Genomic DNA, 15,527 nt, shown 5'->3' on the forward strand with positions numbered 1-15,527 from the left:
CCGCATTCATTCATTCATTCATTCATTATTTATAATCTCTAGCTCTCTTCCACAGTGCGTCTCTTGTCCCGTCTCCCTCCCCCCCTCAGACGGTCATGGCAGATGAGCCTGGTTCTCCTGGAGGCTTCTTCCTGTTAGAAGGGAGTTTTTCCTTCTCACTGTTGCCAAGTGCTTGTTCATAAGGTGTCATCTGATTGTTGGGATTTTCTCTGAATTATGTAGGGGATTTACCTTATAACACAGCTAACAGTAAAACTTTACATTCAGACATGTATTTTAAGTTCATTTCAAGCTTCTGTGTCCACTACTTTAAAAAATATAACCTTTTGAAAAGGATTATTCTTTTTGATACGCCCTTTATAAAGCCCCTTGATGTGATTTTTGCTGTGATTTGAAGCTATATTAATAAAACTAAAATGAACTGAAGTGAATATTTTAGATGAGCCTAATCTGAAGCTGTAGGCCAATCAAAGTGAAGACGAGACATTTCTCACACTGGGCAGTAGAACGCACAAAAGACTTCAGGGTTGTTTGACTGGTTGACGTCAAGGAGCTAATTTTGGAGGTTGTGAACAAAATGTGCTCATGCCTGATGATCATGCCCAGCTCTGTGAGGAGATGCCACCATCCCGTTTCATGCTTCACCGTCATCTATGATGCCCTTCACTTTTGCCTCCTAACCTGGCATCATCGTTGTTGTTGTTCATACCTCAGCTGCTATTTTTCAAAGGTGATTTCATGATACTGCCCATCACCTCTCTGAGGAATGAGCAGCTACTGTATGTAATCTAAAGCAACTGCAGCACGCTACACAGTTTATGAGTGTAAGTATCCTATTTAGCATTTGTTTCGTGTTTGACTGATTGGAGAAGATAAACTGTGGCAAATTCAAGGCCACTGTGCTCAAGTTTAATTCAGCTTCTCTCCAACCACGGAGCCAGAGGCCTCTCCTGATGGCACTTTAGCCAGAACTCTGTCCAATAAACTGCTGCTCGCGTGCCCATGGATTTTTGTTTACAAGCCCTGGTTTGTGTGAGCAGTAAACAGACCAAAATGCCAGAGCGAGTACACTTTTCCTCTCTTAGGCCAAAAGAAAAAAAAGAAAAGCAAAAAAGTGACCAAAATCCTGCCTGAAACACATCCAGATCTTAACTTACTACCACCTGTGAGCTTCCCACTAAAACCAGTTTCTGACTGCTGGCTGCTAATTAGCTCCACTGGAGGACTGGAGGATTAGCATTTAGCTTGAGTGCACCTCGAAGCAGCCTGTTTCTCATTCAGCGACTCCATCCACATTTTCTCAGCTGGCGAAAGGATTTGGATGGGCAATCATCCAATCGCAAGCTCACTACTTAAACTTTCTGCTCACTTCTGCCGTCTCTGACAGACTTGTACAGTTTTGTATGTCATAAACTTTATGGAAAATACTTTTTAAAAACATCACGACCACCTGCTTTTACCATGAAACTGCCTGGCAGGTGGCCCGCTTGCCTTTAGTCGCTTTTTATTGTGAAAAATGATTTTACCATGCTCTGAAATCCAGTTTAAAACTCAAATGAGGAGGAATCCGGTTCCCACTGTAGCCTGCAGACAAAAAGTTGAGTTTTTTGCCCTGACTGTGATAGCGGAGTCAAATACCTTTTGAAGTCAGAGGCTCTGTTTAAAGAGCAGCCCAGTGGAAAGCTGGTAGAGCCAGCTGGTAATAAGATCCAGGCTGATCCCTTCCCCCCTCTGCACCGTGTAATGATACGTGTGCAGAGCTGGCCATCACTGTTCCAACTTTTTACTCGGTGTCTGTAAACTCAAAACCAGCCTGAAAAAAAGAGGTTGTTTAAGAAAAAGAAGAAGAAAAAAAAATCGGCCCAAATCCTCTTTCACTGTCGAATATAATCAATCTGTGATGCTCAAACAGCCCAGGAGTCTTTCTGTGATGGAGTGCTGTAGTTTACCTTTTTCATGTAGCCACTTTACCTCAACCTGCCTCGCCTCTATTCCCCCAAATTACTTCGACCACCCCCAGAGAAGGGCCGCGAACTTGCTCCTTTCAATCAAATGTGGGAGCAGGGCTTCATGAATAGCATTAAAGTGTTATCATTCAGTCATGGGGAAGCTGCACCCTTCCCTCAACCCCCAAAACTGCAATGGCTCTCTGGTCTAGTTTGTGTTACTCTGGGTACAGGACTCCGTCTCAAAGATTCCTCCTCTCTCTAATAAATCCTTCTGCGTGTGATTGATGAACCTACAAGACGGCAGCACTACAGTGCGACCTAAAGCCTAATAAAATTTCATAAATCATTTTCTGGTCTTCAACTCCACTGAAGCTAAATCGCCACACATGATATCGTGCTGTTTGTTTGACCACTTACTTCAGAAATGACCAGAATTAGACATCAACTAAAAACAGCTTTTAGGAATTTACAATGTAGCAAACAAATAAAGTTTTGCTAATACTGTTACATTTATACTAGTTTGTTAGATACTTTGTATTGGTGGATATACTGCAGGGCACTGTTAATTTTGTATTTGTTGTAGGCATAATTTAGACTTCTAATTTTTTGTTTTGTTTTAATTGACTATAGTAGTCTAAAACTAAAGTTGAGTAATATATAAAGTGTTAAAGTTTTTTCCTTGAAATCAAATGTGAAACGTGTGCACCGTTCTTTTCCTCTGAAATGCTGACATTTTGCTTCATTTTCATGAGAAACAGGGAGGTTGGAAGCTAATTGTACCGTTTCCCGGGGGGCAGATCAAATGTGCGTGTCTAACCTTACTGCACAAGGTTATTACTTCTGATTGGATCGCTTCCAAACCCATCCCGCCTACCTACACAACTTGATTAGTTCTAATTAGATCTCATCTCTCCAGAATATTTTCATCTCGTTTCCTTTTGTTGACGAAAGTTTAAATACATTTCATCGTCGTTGTTGTCTTCGTGCATTAGCTTTTAATTACTTACTGCTTGATTTTGTCAGAAAAAGATGACTGAATTAACACTGGTGCAGGGTAAGTAATGGTTTTATTCATCACTGTGCTTACAATGTTATTAATGTAACTAAACAGAATTAATTAAGCAATTACTAAAAAAAGAAATACAGCTAATACAGTCACTGTTATCACTGTCAGTTTAACAGGCATAAAAATAGTATTTTTGCACTAACAAGGTGTTTCCCAAAGAGCTGTTAGCCAAAAACATGCCATATCTGGCATATGTTGGAATAGTTTGAAGTGTATACTTAAAAATTTGGAAGAAATTGAACAACGAGGACAAAAGAAGTGCCTGTAAAATGAACCATAGGTGAATGATGCGAGTATCAATAGCATTGATAGCAAAGCTGTATTGGTATTTCCCCTACATAAACTGCCTTTATGAGTTGTCGGTATCGACAATACTGGCCCTGCATTTACTCTGTATATGATCAACACCAAAATCTGCAGTATTGCACAACACTAAAGCAAATTAATCTAAAATCTGACCACTGTCCTAGGAGGAGCAATTCTTGTTAACTGTGCAGAGAGAAACAAACTTGTCATCCTACAAGTTTATTGCACGATCTTCAGACAAAAGAGCTAAAAATGACCACACAGAGAAAACAACCAAAGAAATATAAAATGGAATCAACCATGGGAAATGGGACACGCAAAAAAACATTTCAGACTATAAATATATACATAATGTCTAATAAAAGATTTTTTTTTAAATTACCAAAAACAGATACAAATGGGATGCAAAACTGACAAAACAAGCACAAAAACTTACAAAAACAACAGACTCACAAAAGTCCCAGGACTGCCACAGAGTGACTCCAGTGGCATCAAACAAATTTTAAGTCACACTTATTAACCACACGGGAACACAAAGACACATCTGTAGGGGTCGTCCTAAACAGAAGTGTGTGTCTGCATAGGTGGGGGGTTGGGGGGGTTACTTGTGTTGTCCCCTGGTGTGTATTGTCTTTCACTCCAGCCCTGCTCCTCTGAGGAGGAGGAGAGATCAGAGCGTCTGTCCTGTGACGCACTCTGCGGAGCTAGTGAGGGAGGGGCCTCTTTGGCCTCACGTCAGCGCAATGCGTGATTGTTATTGGTCCTCAGCGGGCCCTGGGCGTTCAAGGAGATCACGACCAAAAAAAAGGAGGAGGGGGCGGGGAGGAGTAAAAAAAAAATAAAAAAAAAAAAATGAGAGGAGGGGGGGCGAAAAAACCGAGCGGAGCTTAAAAACTCCCGACAAATGATTATTTACCTCGGCAGCAGCGGAACATCGTAGCTGGCTTCGTGTCGGTCTACAGCCGATTCGGAGAAAAAGAGGAAAAAAAATCGGGAGAGAAATGTGCATGAGGATTAACGCAGAGGCGGGGTGGGAATAAAATAGGCTGGACTTGACTACCAGCTGCGACTATCCGGATTACCCACTCGCTGGAAAAGGGAGAAAACAAGCGAAGCTTCGCGGACATTTGTGCGCTCGGAGAGGATGAGCTGACCGCCGAGGGACAGGGGAAAAAAATAAGTGTCTGAGGTCGAAAGTTGCGAGTGGATGTGGAAACGGACAGCAGTGGGCCTGGGAGGATATTTAGATGCTGTCGCGTAAACTTCGCTGTCGGTGCCGTTTGAAACCGGCGTTGTAGGAACCGGACCGCACAGGAAAGGAAAAAAAGAAAAACACTCAATCCACCGCAGCGACAAGCTTCATGTCGAGCCCGACAGCAGTTTATTGCACCGGGTATTAAAGAGACAGCGAGAAAGAGAGAGAGGGAGAGGAGGAAAAAACCCAGAAGATCGGCTGCTCGTGCAGATGCCAACGGCAGACTGCAGGTTGCTCCATCATGGCCGGATCATGAGGTGTTTGACTTATTTGCTGCTACTTCCAGAAACACTGAAAAAGTCCAAGAAGGTAACCAAGCTGCCGGGCCGGCTGCCGCTATGTTATGAGATCCTGACTCTGTCCCTGTCGAGCAAGAAAAAGCAGCAGCAGAAGGAGAAGGAGAAGAAGATGGCTGCGGAGTTGTACCCCGCTAACAACACCAATAACACCAACCTGGCCAACGGCACTACGGTGGCTGACGCGGAGAAGACCAAGGAGCTGCAGGTGTGCCAGGCCAGCGGGAGCAGCGGCGGCGGCGGGGGGAGCGCGGCGACCACCCCGACCACCCAGCAAAACATCAACAACAACAACGTAGACCCACCCAGCTGGCAGTGCAGCCACCCCACGCTCCGAGAGAGGTAACTCCAGAAACACAGAGGACACTTATCCGCCGTAATCTACCGGGGCACACTGTGCGCAAAGCCCGGTTACAGGGATCGCAGTGCGAAAGAGTCGCTGTCAGAGTAATGACAGCCGCTTTGACTCGCTGTATTAACACGGAAGCTGACAGCAGCAGCAGCAAAGTGCACGAAAATCACTGCTGTGAGGATCGCTCTTGCTCATTTTACTTTTACTTTGACTCCCTCAAGTTTCTAGAAAATTGATTTACTGTTGGAGCTTCTATCTAAACCAACATGAGCTTTTTTGTTTGTTTTACTTATTTGCTCCTACCGTTCTTTAATCTCTTTAATTTATTCTGGCAGTAAACAAATCCCACTTGAGTTTGAACTGTTGATCTGCCAAAACAAGACATTTTAAAAATGTCACCAAGTACTCTGGGGAACTTTCCATAGATCCCAATGAGCTGACATTTTCAAGGCTGAGGGATAAAGTGTGAAAACAATAAGAGGGTAGTCCTCTTTTCTCCCTGCAGCCCTCCTGTTAGAGCTACATCCTCCCTAAATCTATGAAAATAACCAGTGTCTCTAGGCAAAAGCAGTGTGGGAGGACTTGATGTTATACAATAGTTGAGGCTTACTCGTGAAACCTGCTCTGTTTTTAGGAACGCCTTGATGTTTAACAATGAGCTGATGGCTGATGTCCACTTCATTGTCGGGCCCTTGGGGGCCTCGCAGAAGGTTCCCGCACACAAGGTAAGGAGTGCATCTCGGAAAAATCGCTGCAAACCAGAGAAAGACGGGAAGCTTATGCACTAACTTAACTAATGTTGATATTTGAGCTTTAAATTTAAATATGAGCTCAGAGGACAATGCGAGGTAATATATCGGGTCTAGTGTTGAACTTGTGAAAGACGAGCGCCTCTGGTTTCTCTGACGCATCTGTCTCCTCCCTTTCCCCTCCCTTCTCAGTACGTGCTGGCCGTGGGAAGCTCCGTCTTCTGTGCCATGTTTTACAGCGATCTGGCGGAGGAGGAGTCTGAGATCCATATCCCAGATGTGGAACCTGCTGCTTTTCTAATTCTGCTGAAGTAAGCCACTCACCATCCCTTCGCACAGCCAACCAGAAGCTGAGATGACAAGCACAGTCAGTGTCACTTCAAAGCATATTATTACTCATCCAAAGCTAAGCAGAGGCGAATGCCAAAATGCTCGGAGCGCCAGAGAGCCGTGGCAGCGGCGCGGTGCTCTGTAATTGCTGGTTTTCTCAGCGCTCTTTGTTCGACTGGCAACATTTTTTTCCCCCCTTTTCCTCATCCTGACAGTTTGCCTTTATGCACACTAGTAGTTATAAATAACATGCCTTTGTTGCTCATTCAGTAGCGCTGGCTAAAAGCGTAGCACAGATTGTTGCTCTGCAGACTTTCTGGAAAACGGGTAGGATTATGTATAATGGTGTTATATAATCTTCTTTGGGAAGGAAAAGAATTCCCTTTTTTTGTTTGCCGAGTCTTTTGATACAGTAGGAAGAAGAAGAAATGCGGAGCCAGAGTCACTTAAATGTGTTCATCACGGTACCTTCTTAGTCAGCATATCATCTGTCAGCCAGTCTGATTTCTGTACATTTAAGGCTCTTTTCTTTCTCCCAGGTACTTGTACAGCGATGAGATCGACCTGGAGGCAGACACGGTGCTGGCCACCTTGTACGCTGCCAAAAAGTACATCGTCCCTGCACTGGCCAAGGCCTGCGTCACCTTCCTGGAGACCAGCCTGGAGGCCAAGAATGCCTGCGTGCTGCTCTCTCAGAGTCGCCTGTTTGAGGAGCCCGAGCTGACGCAGCGCTGCTGGGAGGTAATTGATGCCCAGGCCGAACTCGCGCTCCGCTCGGAGGGCTTCTGTGAAATCGACCTGCAGACGCTGGACATCATCTTGCGGCGGGAGACCCTCAACACCAAAGAAGTGGTGGTGTTTGAGGCGGTCATGAACTGGGCCACGGCAGAATGCAAGAGACAGGGTTTGGGGCCCACCACTCGCAACAAAAGAGAGGTCCTGGGTAAGGCGCTGTTCTTGGTGCGCATCCCCACCATGAGCCTGGACGAATTTGCAAACGGTGCAGCGCAGTCGGACATCCTGACACTGGAGGAGACACACAATGTCTTCCTGTGGTACACTGCGGCCAAAAAGCCCCAACTAGACTTCCCTCTGAATCCCAGGAAGGGCTTGGCTCCTCAGAGGTGCCACCGCTTCCAGTCCTCGGCCTACCGGAGCAACCAGTGGCGCTACCGCGGCCGGTGCGACAGCATCCAGTTTGCTGTGGACAAGCGGATCTTTATTGCCGGTTTGGGCCTGTACGGGTCGAGTGGCGGCAAAGCAGAGTACAGCGTGAAAATCGAGCTTAAGAGACAGGGGGTGATCCTGGCGCAGAACCTGACAAAGTTTGTGTCGGACGGCTCGAGCAGCACGTTCCCGGTGTGGTTTGAGCATCCTGTTCAGGTGGAGCAGGACGCGTTCTACACAGTGAGCGCCGTCCTGGACGGGAATGAGCTGAGCTACTTCGGCCAGGAGGGCATGACGGAGGTGCAGTGCGGGAAGGTCACGTTTCAGTTCCAGTGCTCCTCCGACAGCACCAACGGGACTGGAGTACAGGGAGGACAGATCCCCGAGCTTGTGTTCTATGCATAAGCTGCTCTGGACTGCTGATGGGAAATTAGGTCTATCGCTGCCTCCCAACCTTCAAAGTAATGTAGCATTAAAAGACACTTGAGTAATGTCACACTAAATGGCCTGGTTAGTTCTATAAGAGACTATTTTAAAAGCGAAGGAGCTGTTTTATCTTATTTAATTTAATGTTATTTTTTTATTTAAATGCTGATTTAACGTTATTCGCTCAGAAGCTTATGTTTTTCAAGGGCTGCGGCTGCTGTAGAAACAACATTAATACAGTGACCTGTGGTTATGTAATCAAGCTGAGCTCCAGAACTGGAACAAGTAGGGTCTGCTTCAAATTGTGTAATTGCAAGTCTATATACAATGTTGTTACTATAGTCCAGGCAGCAATATCACCCGAGGAGCAAACTTTATGTAGTGTTCGATTCTAATGCAGAAAGAAAAAAAAAAAGTAGAAATCTTGTCAAGAACAGTCGTTTTGCACTTCAGAGGACGGCCTCAGAAACGTTGTGTCTTTTTGTAAAATACAATTATCTGTTAACAGCTTGATGCTGTTGATGAGCAGATGTGTTCTGTACAAGAATGCTTATACACCTGCCGAAATATAAAGGTTATGTGAGAAAGCCGCACATGTCACATCTTATGGGCTCTGGGTGAGGGAGTGGGGGATTTGAGGGGCAGCAGCGCCCTCTGGTAACTAAAGTGGGAACTACACATTAGGTTTCTACCTCACTTGCATGGAGTTTGGCAAGCACAGATTTGAGGATTGATAAGGGTTATGTCTCTTTTTGTAAGTGAGGATTTGGAGTCCTCATCGTGTTTCCTCCTAAATAAACTGCACACTTACATTAACGCTGGCAAAACACTATAATGGACATGCAAAGCTATGCACGAGGAAAGCAGAGCCTAAACCAGTGATTTTCTTAGACAGTTTCCCAAAATATTTTGTACATTATAGTTAATGTTATTGCACTTCTGCTTTGGCAGGAAGGCTCGGCATGTTCAGTTCAAGGCAAAGTGACAACAGAGCTCATAATTGTCCTGGTAGCTGCAGACCAGACCAGCCTTACAAAAATCAAAGGTGGTCACATTTGAGTTTTTGTAAATGTAGAAAAGTCAAACTCTTGAGTTTAATAAGCTAATAATATGCCGTACTTCACAAAAAGTATGGGATGCTTTCAGAAACAATGACATGGACCGATTTTATTTATTAGACAATTTGAACAAAGGGTAGAAAACAGAAAAATTAGAATAAAACATATTTTGGTGTGACTGCCCTCCACCTCATCACAGTTTTTCCCCTGTTCTGAAAGTTTAAATCTCTGGAGGAGCTTTCAACAGTGTGAAGAAATAACTCACTTTTGAAAATATTTTTACAGAAAGGTGTAATATACACCGGCCACTTTATTTGGTGTACCTTCTAGTACTGGGCTGGACCCTCTCCATGCATGTCTGCAAAGATTCAACAAAGTTGGTGCAAACATTCCTCACAGAGTTTGGTCCATATTGAGCAGTTGTTGTCATGCAGTTGCTGCAGATTTGTCAGCTCCACACCCATGATGATAACCTCTCATTACATTACACCACTGCCAGCCTGAACCGTTGATACAAATCAGTCTCCGCTTTCATGTTCTTTATACCAAATTCCGACTCTACCATCCAAATGTCGCAGCACAAATCAAAACTGAGCAGACCGGGCCGCTTTTCTGACCTTCTATGGTCTAATTTTGTTGAGCCTGTTTGAATTACATCCTTGGTTTCCTGTTCTTAGCCCACAGAAGTGACACCTGGTGTGGTCTTCTGCTGCTGTGAAGTCTATCTGCTACAAGGTTTGACATGCTGTACGTCCAGACATGCTCCTCCCTGGCTGTAATGAGTGCTTATTTGAGTTTCTGTTGTCCTTCTAACAGCTTGAAGCAGTCTAGTCGTACTTTTTTGACACCAACGAGGCATTTTTGCCCAGAGATCTGCTGCTATCTAGACATTTTCCTATGTTTGGACCATCCTGTGAATCCGAGCTGCCTAACATAAATGCAGTGAGTTGCTGTTATATGATTGGCTATGATTGCCATGTGCTACAGAGAAGTTAAACAGGTATACTTAATGAAAGGTTAAGTGAGTGTATATAGCTTTTCATTAGAGGGGACTATAATAATTTACCAGCAGACATCCTCCAGCTCCAGCTTCTTTTCCCTGTTATTAAACCTATAGTGAACATTTCTGGTCTTTACAATATGTGAAAGGTATAAAGTAAAACTTATGTCACACCTTATTCAGCATTTTTATAACACAACTCACAGTAAACAGAGTAAAGTGGAGGTCATACCTATAGCAGCAGCGTTGATGCAAAGTTCTCTGGCCAGAACAAGAAACGTTCTTCCCAACACATAGACGTTCACCTGTGGATGAGACAACACAGGATGAGTAAACGATGTTATTCAGCAGACGTAAACCACCTCGCGCTGCCAGGAAAAGTGTATCTAATGACTCCAGGAGCCATTAAATCCATTCAAAGCCACTTACAGAATTATAGTAGAGTGCGATTAAGCACACTATCAGGATATGAAATAAGGCCGTTGCATCACCGGCAGGACAAGTGTTCTGGTTACATAATTGACCTGAAGGTTGCAGAACATTTTGCTTCAATGTGTCTGATTTGGAGCTGTAGGCTCATTTCTAATCAAAATACCTGCAGCTGCACTCGCTGTGCCCGCATGTTTTGGTTTTTCCACTCGGTCTGGACAGTCCTGACTTTTCTTCACTCTGAACAGCCCAGAAAATGGCAACGCTTTTGCTTGTTGTGGTGAACTCATCAAATTTTAAAAGCAACTTAAATATCTTCATCACTGATGATTAAGAAAGCCCCTTAGAGACATCTATATTTACAAATAAAGCACAACAACTGAATAATCTGACTGTTTCATGTTAAGGTGAAGGCAACTGCTGGTAACCGACTTGTTTCCGTCTCTCCAGCTTCTCAAATGTGACGATTTGCTGTTCATCTTTGTTTTAAATGACAGTAAATTGACCATCTTTGGGATCTGAACTGATTGGCAGCCAAAACAAATCATGTGAAGATAAAACTTTAAATTTTTTTGCCTTAAACTGACAAGAATCCATAAATAATTTGTATAAACCCTAATCTAGTGAATTTTGGCCAACTTTTATTTTTTAAGGCTGCATCATTTGTGTCACTTTGAAAAATTGGGTTTGCATGTTTCTCTGCAGCACTGGAAAGCAGACCTGTGTAGATGAGCACAAGCATACGATGCAGAACTTAGAGTGTGCGTGTAAGTATTTTAACATGATTCGCAGCAGTGGAGGAGCTCTTTCAACAACACAAAGTCCAACCAGTCATTTCCTGTCCCCAAACAATTCTCATGAGACAAGAAATTCAGCTTCTGAAAAGGCTCTGTTAACTAAAACCATTCTGGGTTGGACATTTATATGGTGCCAAATCACAACAACAGTTGCCTCATGATGCTGTAGGTAGAAACCTGATAATAACACAGCAAAAACACCAACAAACAACCCCCCTGTGAGCAAGCACTTGGTGACAGTGGGAAGGAAAAACTCCCTTTCAATAGGAAGAAACATCCTGCAGAACCAGGCTCAGGCTGGAGTGGCTATCTGCTGCAACCAGCTGGTGGAGAGGGAAGGAAAACAATCCAGGGATTTGTGTCTCCTCCTGGGATCTTTACACCTTCACCTAACAAGTGAAAGTCATAAAATATGAAGTATATCTTACTTGTTAACACCCCACAACTAGTTTTGTGTCAATTGTGTTTCTATGTTATTGAACAAGTAAACTTGTCACTGAGGCTTTAAGACCTGCAGAGTCAACTGGACTGCAAAAATCAGTGCTGCAGAAAGTTTCAGATTGAAGTAATACGTTCGTATTCATGTCATTATTGAAAACACTTCAGGCAGCAGACTTGATAAACTGGGGCTGATGTGTTTCCCATTTCAAACTTTCTGGAAGAGGATCTGATAAGAAATCCCTTGCGCAGTTAAAACTAGGCTGAGCAGCAGACTAGAAACCAGGTTTGTCAAAGGAAGAGAGGTAATGGGAGGTGAATGGTGCTGTGTGTCATCAGGGTTATCTCACAGGAACCTCCCATCACAGATGTTTCATTGTGTTTTACCCCACAACACCTCCAGAAGGCTCAGCAGTAAGAAAAAGAAAAAAAAAAGCAGGGGGTTGGGGGTGCCCCCACCCACCCCCTACTTTATCTGAAAGGATCTGATGATGGATACTGTTGAATAACAAAGCCACGAGGTTGCACATCCATCATCTCTTAACGAATTAACAGCGCTGCAGCCTGGAATTAAATTCTGCTCTGGCTGAAATTTGAAGGAGGCGGCAGTGAAAGCTGGAGGATCAGGTCATGAACTCGGGTCACATCTCTGTCATTCCTTCAGACCAACTCTCCCGAGAACACGGGGAGGGGGGACTAAAACGAGGAGGTTTTAGGAACAGACAGACGGACTCTTGCTCAAGGCCTCCCCTGGTGTCGAGCAGGGACACAGATGCTGCTTTGCTATTCTGGGAAGTTGATTCCAGCGAGGAATTTCTACATGAAAGCAGAAATATTGGAGCAGGAGGAAGTGGAACAAGTGCAGTCACTACTATGTGACTGATAAAACGGGGTTGATCGCCATCATTAATACTACGATATACAGACAAATGAGGAGTCACACCGACTCCTCAGAGTAATCTGTACAAGAATACGAAACAGTAAAGAGCCAACTTTATTTCAATGATGAAAAAAACAGCACACAATCACAGTGTGCTTGATCTGCCCAGCACCAAACAGCGATCAGCGTTAGAGAGGAGCTGGTGAAGCTTTAGCACCTTAAGAACAGGCGTTTTTCTCCGGAGCTGGATGAGATCAAAAACGGAGCTAACAGAGTGTCAATATAAGGATGTATATTCATCACAAATTGTTTTTCTACTGGATACAGAAAAACTACAAATAACCAGCTGTTTACAAGCTCAATACATCGCTGCTATTTCTTGTTGTGATTGGAGAAAGCTCACAAGTTTATGTTTTATGTTTGGATCCTGTTTTGTGCGTGAAATAACACCATGCCAAACAGGTCATTTTTAGAAGCAAAAAGTGGAAACTTGTGACCCAAACTGCCCGCTGTACACATCTATCACAGTTTTCAGACCCCCCGTCCCCTGATGTACTTTTGACCTGTTGTACTGATTGGAGCTGTGCACCGTGTTCCTGTGCAGAGAGATTTATTACAGATACCGGAGGCACTCTCAATTTCAGCTGGACTCATAAAGTAGTTTGTTTTTGCCTAATTATACTTGCTTGCTGGATTTGCCACTTTATTAAAACTTAATTAATCAGAAGTCTCGAGGTGGCTGAAAAGCACACAATTATTTTATTTTTGCAATGTAAGAGTCACACTGTTTCTATTATCTGTTTAAGAATGAAAAAGAACGAAGAGATTGCAAACATTTTATGCAATTTGGGAAACTTTGTTCTGTATGATGCACAAGATGCAGATATATCCTAAAAATAAGTGTTAGAACTGTCAATCGTCTATTATGCAGAACATCATGATGTAAACAGTCATCACAGACAAGTGACATTCACTCTTGTGGTCTGAACATTACATTCGAGTCACGCCTGAGACTTTAAAGTTCAGCAGTGGCTGAACCTGAGAACCTGAGGAGTAAATTATCGCCTCTCCATCAAAGCGTTAAATCAAACTTTCCACGGTCAAAGTTCAACCCCCAGCACCCTACAGTCAAAACTACTGCGTGGTTACCCGATACGTTCAACAGGTGGACACAGTGATTGGGGCTTTAGGGAACAGCTTTCAATTAAAGAGCTCCTGATGTGGTTTGTATGACTGAAGGCAGCTCCTCTGACAAGCCTGAGGATGAACAGCTCTTTGATAAAGTTGAAAGCTACAAAGGCAAACAGCTGCTGTCAGCAGGTCTGCATGTCTTTATACCACAAACAATGGAACTGGGCAAATGGTAAGTTTGCTTAATGCCACCAAACCGATTGTTAACCAGGATCCCAGACTGAAATCTTAGCACAAAGTTTAGCAGCTGAAACCAATCAAACAGAACATTTTGAGCACTGACAGGTAAAGTGAATAACACGGATTATCTCATCATTATGGCACCTGTTAGTCCAGGGGTGGGCACCGAGGGCCGGTGTCCCTGCAGGTTTTACATGTGTCCTTGAACCAACACAGCTGATTTAAATGGCTAAATTAGCTCCTCAACACATCCTGATGTTCTCCAGAGGCCTGGTAACGAACTAATCATGTGATTCAGGTGTGTTGACCCAAGGTGAGATCTAAAACCTGCAGGGACACCGGCCCTCGGGGCCTGGAATTGCCCACCCCTGTGTTAGTCGGTGGGATATATTAGGGAGCAAGTTAGTCCTCAAAGTACTAAGAAGCAGGAAAAATAGGGAAGCGTAAGGATTTAAGCGAGTCTGACGAGGAGCAAATTGTGATGGCCGGACGGCTGGGTCAGAGCATCTCAAAAACTGCAGCTCTTGTGGGGGTTCCCAGTCTGCAGAGGTCAGTATCTATCAATAAGCGATCCAAGGAAGGAACAGTGGTGAGCCTGGGCATGTGAGACTCACACCTTCAGGGGTCTAGTGGAGTCCATGCCTTGATGGTTCAGGACTGTTTTGGCAGCAAAAGGTGGACCAAGATAATATTAGGCAGGTGTACAGAATGTTCTGCCTGATTGGTCTATAAGACAATAAATATATGACAACCCACAGCATCCTAAAAAGCACTCAAAGGATCATCTTTGTCTGCGTCCCTGTAGCCTGACAATGATCAGGGTCAAAATATAGAGGGCCAAAAGCCAGACTTGTTCTTGAAGAATAACACTCACTGGCATCAGGAATGGTTCAATTTCATGTTACCACCAACTGGCAAACATCTGGTGTGGTGACACTCCCCCAAAGACTGATGAAGCATCCAAATAGTGTTGAGGTCACCACCCAAAGCACCTGTTGGACAAAACTCTGCATGTGTGCAAAGATATAGCTCTCACATGAAAGAAACATCTGAACCACTCAATTAATGACCAACATGCTAAACTTCCATAACGTCAGCTGGATACAAAGGCAGCTGGTATCGATCCGACCCTCAGCAATGGAGCCTCTCCGTTTAAGCAGCTTTGCGAAAACAGGCTGAGACAGACAAAGCTGACCATTCATCCAAACAATGCTAGGAAGACCAAGTGGTCTGGGTGTGGATCCATAAAAAGTGATTGGTAGAGTAGAACGCACCCCACCGCCCCAGCAGCTACAGCCACATTTCTCAGCATTAATAACCCCACCCACCTAAAATCCAATACAAATCCATTCCCAACCCCCAAATGCCAGGGTGGTGCTGGTGGTGGGGGAGGGGTGGACGGCTCCTCCAGGACAGCTGGGTGCATAAAAATAAAAGCCCCCGACCAGCTGTGACTCTGAGAAATGTCCCATCCTCACCAACACCACACCCCTGATTCACTGTGAATCGGCTGCCATTAAATATGCAGACAAATGGAGGGCTTACTAAATTTATACACATGCAGACAAGAAAGGTTTAATCACACGGGGGAAAGTGTGAGTGCAGGAGCAGCTAGGGAGACCTGCACTATGGGAGCAGTGGTAGAAGGTAGTGTGTTT

At 44.2% G+C, this 15,527-nt stretch overlaps 2 protein-coding genes across 2 annotated transcripts in view; one reads left to right on the plus strand and one right to left on the minus strand.

Moving 5' to 3' along the window:
* LOC100698875 (transcription factor IIIB 90 kDa subunit) overlaps window positions 1-15,527 on the minus strand; it is a 122,029-nt gene that overhangs the window by 84,894 nt on the left and 21,608 nt on the right. Inside the window, exon 6 of the mRNA XM_019348966.2 lies at window positions 10,187-10,259. Within this exon, the coding sequence (XP_019204511.1) occupies window positions 10,187-10,259 (73 nt within the window). The remainder of the gene's footprint in view (window positions 1-10,186; window positions 10,260-15,527) is intronic.
* Window positions 4,171-8,553, plus strand: LOC100694622 (BTB/POZ domain-containing protein 6-B). The gene is made up of 4 exons (XM_003451173.5): window positions 4,171-5,214; window positions 5,859-5,949; window positions 6,166-6,284; window positions 6,843-8,553. Exons 1-4 carry the CDS (start codon window positions 4,787-4,789, stop codon window positions 7,873-7,875), a joined length of 1,671 nt encoding a protein of 556 aa, XP_003451221.2. The 5' UTR covers window positions 4,171-4,786; the 3' UTR covers window positions 7,876-8,553.

Source organism: Oreochromis niloticus, linkage group LG19 (assembly GCF_001858045.2).
Source record: "Oreochromis niloticus isolate F11D_XX linkage group LG19, O_niloticus_UMD_NMBU, whole genome shotgun sequence".
NCBI classification, from domain to species: Eukaryota; Metazoa; Chordata; class Actinopteri; order Cichliformes; family Cichlidae; genus Oreochromis; species Oreochromis niloticus.

Excerpts from the sequence above, each read along its gene's own strand:
- LOC100694622 (XM_003451173.5), top strand. The coding sequence starts at position 4,787 with ATGCCAACGGCAGACTGCAGGTTGCTCCATCATGGCCGGATCATGAGG. Across the intron at positions 5,950-6,165 it reads AGAAGGTTCCCGCACACAAG|TACGTGCTGGCCGTGGGAAG; the intron begins GTAAGGAGTGCA and ends CTCCCTTCTCAG. Across the intron at positions 6,285-6,842 it reads GCTTTTCTAATTCTGCTGAA|GTACTTGTACAGCGATGAGA; the intron begins GTAAGCCACTCA and ends TCTTTCTCCCAG.